General features: G+C 43.6%; 1 protein-coding gene across 1 annotated transcript; it reads left to right on the forward strand.

Annotated features, from left to right (window-relative positions):
• Positions 1-1130: 1130 nt before the first annotated feature.
• TAS2R40 (taste 2 receptor member 40) lies at positions 1131-3801 on the forward strand. Its single transcript, XM_006071880.4, has one exon. The coding sequence runs from the start codon at positions 2223-2225 to the stop codon at positions 3177-3179; it is 957 nt and encodes a 318-aa protein (XP_006071942.3). The 5' UTR covers positions 1131-2222; the 3' UTR covers positions 3180-3801.
• Positions 3802-6054: the final 2253 nt, after the last annotated feature.

Genomic DNA, 6054 nt, shown 5'->3' on the forward strand with positions numbered 1-6054 from the left:
GTGTCTGGTGATATTTTTATACAGATATTATTCAATAATACAATTTTATAATAAAAGAAAAATTCCTGTATTTGAAATAAAATTAATTTGGGGTTACGGAAATCCACTTTATTACTCCTCCATTTATATTATAAGTATAGGACAAGTACACTGGCATGAAGCCTCAGGGTGAAGAAGACATTAGGAACTGGTGAATGTGTTAGTTACTTAGTTGTGTCCAGCTCTTTGAGACCCCATTGTCGGTAGCCCGCCAGGCTCCTCTGTCCATGGGGTTCTCCAGGCAAGAATATCAGAGTGGATTGCCATTCTCTTCTCCAAGGAACTGGTGAATACTATAACACTAAAAAGCACATATATGCGTTTTACGTAGACAGCCACAACTCTGCTTCAAACGATTCACCATGAAGACCAGATAATGCCCAAGTTTTTAATTTTTCAGAGAAGACAGATTTTTGTGTGTACATATAGGCAGTCTCCTAAATTTAAATGTTGGCCTATAGGACAAAAATCAAACGCCAGTGAACCACTGTTGTCCAACATCAGGCACTACAAGATAAAGTACAGCTTCAGACCAGATTGGACCCAAGACCCATTGGGCTCTAGCTAAGACCTTGGTTCTCAATGGTGACTGTGAGATCTCTTAGCTTTTTAAAAATACAGCATGCCTGGGCCCTGTCTCTCTGATTCTTTTCCTCATTTTCTTGTGCTTTATTGTAAATACTTCCTATATGTTATGTTTTTTAACAAATTGAAGGTTTGTGTAACCCTTTGTTAATCATGTCTATTAGTGCATGTTTCTTTTTATCTCCCAGATTTTGACTAAATAGATTAGGAATGAGTCCTGAACATACATATATATATACACACACACATATACATATATATATATATATAATATTTTATATTTTATTTTATGCTTCATTTATTATATTATACTTTATATTATATTTTATTGATTTATATATTTATGAAAGTGAAGGTATTAGTTGCTGAGTCACATCTGACTCTTTGCAACCCCATGGACTATAGCCCACCAGGCTCCTCTGTCCATGGGATTCTTCAGGCAAGAATACTGGGGTGGATAGACACTCTCTTCTCCAGGGGATCTTCCCAACCCAGGATCAAACCTGGGTCTCCCACATTGCAGGCAGATTCTTTACTGTCTGAGTCCCCAGGGAAGCCCATATATATTTATAAATATTTCATATTTTATACACATACATATGTTCCAGAGTTCATTCTGTTACACAGCCAGGACAAAGAAGTAGGGAATTAAATTTCAAGTAATGATGTTTTGTCACATTTTCCAACTTCAACACTATGTTCACAACACTCTGAAGGCTTCCTGGGATAACTCTACCTGATTCTGGACACAAATAGTGACGTGGATCTTGGTAAATTAGAACTGGTGATAAACACACAATGAAAACTGTCACATAGGAGTTTTTGTCTCTAACCCAAATGACATCCAATTTTGGCTTTTCTGAGTACTGTTTGAGGACACTATAATAGCTAGCTTTTCTGAAAGAAACTTGATTGTAAGTAAAAATTATCAGATATGAGCCGATGGGAAATTCTGACTCATAACCTAACCACAGGAAAAAAGTCTCTACCCAAATAAAGGAGTTAACAAAGAAAGCAGAAGAAGGCAGATCAAAAAAATCTGTTCACATTTTCATGGATAATTCAGCAGGTAACAAGTCTTGTGAGATAAGGAAAAAAGACCGTGATTCGTAAACTGGGACTCTTGCCCTGTAAAGTCAGTAAAATATGGACTTAAATGAGATAGGTAGGTTGGAGATGAAAATGGCAACCCACTTCAGTATTCTTGCCTGGGAAATCTCATGTACAGAGGAGCTTGGCAGGCTACAGGCCATGAGGTCACAAAGAGTCAGACACAACTGATTGACTAAGAAACAACAAAGGTAGGTAAGGTAGGAGGGTGCTGGGATAGGAGCCTGTCTAAATTTTTTTTTTCCCAGTGAGCTCCTGAAAGCCCAAGACAAATGGGTCTTGATGAAAAATGGAGACAGCCGGCAACCAGATCCTCTCATTTGCATTTCAAGCCTCTAACTTGTGGTCACATGACAAGCAAATGAAGAAAAATTGGCAATAACCATTAACTGGAAAGAAAAAACATAATTACACTGAGTCAGGATCAGACAGTTGCAGAGAAGGTACCAGTTCTTCAGGCAGAAACCTGAACATCAGAGCGAAAGAGAATGGTGACAGTGAACACAGATGCGATGGATAAAGACACGACCAGGTTTAAGATCGTCTTCACCTGGGTGGTCTCTGCAATAGAGTGCCTCATTGGCATTGCTGGGAATGGCTTCATCACCATCATCCATGGAGCCGAGTGGGTCAGAGGCAAAAGACTCCCCATTGGTGACTGCATTCTGCTCATGCTGAACTTTTCCAGGCTCTTGCTACAGATTTGGATGATGCTGGAAAACACGTACAGTCTGCTGTTCTGGGTCATCTACAATGAAAAAAGAGTATACATACTTTTCAAAACCATCGTCATGTTTCTGAACTACTCCAACCTCTGGCTTGCTGCCTGGCTCAATATCTTCTATTGTCTTAGAATCGCAAGCTTTACTCACCCGTGGTTCTCCGTGATGAAAAGGAAGGTCATGGGGCTGATGCCTGGGCTTGTGAGGCTGTCCTTGTTCTTCTCCTTTTGCTCCAGCTTTCCCTTCTCTAAAGGTATCTTCAACATGTACGTGAACAATTCCGGCCCCGGTCCCTCCTCCAACTCCACTGAGAAGGTGTACTTCTCCGAGACCAACATGGGCAACTTGGTTACCACCCTTTACCTGGGGATCTTCATCCCTCTGATCATGTTTATGCTGGCGGCCACCCTGCTGATCATCTCTCTCAAAAGACACACCTTCCACATGAAGAGCAACGCCACTGGCTCCAGGGACCCCAGCATGGAGGCTCACCTGGGGGCCATCAGAGCCATCAGCTATTTTCTCATTTTCTACATTCTCAATGCAGTTGCTCTGTTTCTTTCCATATCCAACATCTTTGCCGCCAACAGCTCCTGGAATATTTTGTGCAAAATCATCATGGCTGCCTACCCTGCTGGCCACTCAGTGCTACTAATCTTGGGCAACCCTGGGCTGAAAAGGGGATGGAAGTGGTTTCAGCACCAAGTTCGTCTCTACCTGTAAGGGCAAACCCACAGGGGACCACAGGACCTGCTCCAATCAAGCTCTGACTTCTCCTCTCCTTGACCTCTCTCCCCACCCATCTTTTCTTCCCTAATCTGCTCTGACACTTCTCAGGTAACTGGATTCATTCATGAATGTGAAGCTGAATTTTTTTACTTGAGATTCTAAGTAGAAGTAGCTAAACCACTCTAAGATGGATTTATGAAAGCTCCTTAATCTAAGGTCATTTGCATCCTGTCCTTAGCTCTTCTCTACTTCCTCCCCCACTGAACCTTAAGGAGAGGGTGACCAGATATTTCTGTTTGCCTGGGATGAGCTCTGTTTGTGCCTGTTGGCAGTTTTCATCCTTTCATTTCCAAGGATAGCTTGGTCTGGATGAAAAATTATATGGTCACCCTACTTAAGGAACCCCACTAACCCAGTCAAGAAAAAGGAGGGCTAGTGAACAGCATGGTGTGCATCTCAAGGGGTAGAAGGGACATCTGAATGCCTACAGATAAAGAGGATCCAGGAGAGAAAATCTGGCCCAAATTTTAAAGTGGTGTAGAAGTTTCAAGGAAAATGAAGAGTGAAGAAAAAGCCTTTGGATTTGGCTGAAAGAAGGTTGGGCTTCCCTGGTGGCTCAGTGGTAAAGAATCCTCCTGCCGATGCAGGTCAGGAAGACCCCTCTGGAGAAGGAAACCCACTCAAATAGCAGGCAACCCACTCCAGTATTCTTGCGTGGAAAATCCCACAGACAGAGGAGTCTGGCAGGCTATAGTCCCTGGGGTCGCAGAAGAGTCAGACACAACTGAGCGACTAAACAACAACAACAAAAGGCTAAGGATCTGGTGGCACTCAGATCACAGGAGTTTCCAGAAATCACGCAAAGATGAAAACAGTGAGGCATTTTGTAAAGCCCAGTCTTTTCAGGAGGCTGGTTGGAGATAAAGATGAAGCAGAGGGTGGCAGGTGGGTCGTGGTGGCTGGTCAACTGGATGCTTGGATCATATGTTTCCAAATGATAAGGGACAACTCGAGAAGAAAGGAAAGGAAGAACAGTGTAAAGAGTGATGTGAGCAGGAAGTAGAAAATAGAAAGAGGCCAGACTGGAGGATCATCTCTTTTGCTCCCCTTCTGGGTCTGTGACAATATACGCGCACCGGTGCCTCTGGCTTTACCAGTTCTGGGTCAGCTGACGGAACTAGCAGGGTGGGGCAGGGTATCTAGGAGGGGCTGCTGGACAAGCAAACACTACTTACTGCTCACTGTCGCTCTCCAGAATGACACCCGCAGCAGAGCCTCCGAAGGTGATCACAGAGTAAGACAGCCCTCCTCCCACATATCTTGGAACCAGAAGTTAGGGGGTTGGGTTTTCTTACATTGGGTATTTTTAAAATCAGAATTACTAAGGTAACTGGGGGAAAAAATGCTACTGATCATATCAAGCTTAAGAGGCTAAGTGAAAACGTGAGGTCATTGGCAAATGCTAAATTCTGAGTTCCTGGACCTTTGAGCACTTTTTTCAGAGAGTCCCTTACCTCCTAAGTGGCAAAAAAAAAATCACACATACACACACACATATTCACTCACATTCATCCCTTTATAGTTCAAAGAGCTTGGTACTTACTTAACTGGAAAGGAAAATGTTTATAGAAAACGCACTCCTTTGATAGCTTTCCTAAGTGAAATTTATTTAAAACTGTTTAAGGTTGGCATGACAGTTATTGTAAAAAAAAAAATAGATTTTGAAGTTTCATTTCAATGCCTAAAGAAAAGAGAAATATACATTTTTCCCAAATAATACAAGCACTAATATCTACTGAAAAACAGAAAACAGATTCAAAGTCATCATGTCATTAATATGAACATTGCCAAGAAAATAAAGTGTATAATCCCTCTCTGTGCTTATTAAGAAGAAATAGTATCTCATTTGCAAAAGCCGAAGGAGGCAGAGAACTAACAAGAGCTTTAAGGATGATGACATCCTTATTGATACTGTATGTTGCCCCACTTTAACCAGATCAAGTTCTCTCCTGGCTACTCCTCCCTCCCTCCCCTTTTTTTCTTGCTTTCTGTAGAATGCACCTAAAGTTCCACAATGGGCCAGACTACCCTGTCTTTGAATTGGCTGGCTTTGGACAGAAACCAGCATTCCTAGGGGATCCACTCTGCAAACTCTGCACAACACCCCTGTCCCCTGGGAGCAGTTGAAAGTTATGGCAGAAAGGATTTCTTTACCCACAAAATCACCCCCCACATTATCCACCACGTGGAGCACTCTCTACTGAATAAGAGACAAGAAAGCAGAAGTTCAATCAACCAGTAACAAGTCTTGAGATGAGCGAGGTGGGGCTGAAACCAAGGGCAGAAATCAGAAGCCATTGGGGAAGGGCAGGAAGAGACACCAGGAGAGAAGAGGGCCCTCCACCCAAAGTCCCGGTGGAGAGAAGCACACTCCTTACAGGGAGGTGGAGAATGGAAATTTACTCAGAAAGGTGGGTTTGTGGGAAGAGGTAGGACAAAGTGGGGAGCCAGTCCTCAATGTGTGAAAGCTGGGGGGCTCTCTGGACCCCTTCTCTGGACCGAGAGGCACTGCCTTTTTCAGGAGACGTGATGGTTGTTGGGGAAATGGCCAGCTCCAGGGTGCTCTGCAGGGAGGTCATGGGTTACTGGCAATTAGAAATTTCTAAGAAGGAAGATGGATGGATTCTGGAGCCAGGGACGTGACCCAGATGGCCCAGGCAGGGCAGACTCAGGGAAGAAAACAGCAGTGCCGAGGTGAGGGTGGAGAACAGAGCCGCAAGCACTGCGGGAGGGAAGGTGTGAAGGCGTTGAGCTCCGAAGACAAACTTGGCCGGTCTCCTTGGGAGAAGGGCCCTACTGACAGCTCCTG

This window comes from Bubalus bubalis, chromosome 8 (assembly GCF_019923935.1).
Source record: "Bubalus bubalis isolate 160015118507 breed Murrah chromosome 8, NDDB_SH_1, whole genome shotgun sequence".
Taxonomy (NCBI): Eukaryota; Metazoa; Chordata; class Mammalia; order Artiodactyla; family Bovidae; genus Bubalus; species Bubalus bubalis.

Excerpts from the sequence above, each read along its gene's own strand:
- TAS2R40 (XM_006071880.4), top strand. The coding sequence starts at position 2,223 with ATGGTGACAGTGAACACAGATGCGATGGATAAAGACACGACCAGGTTT.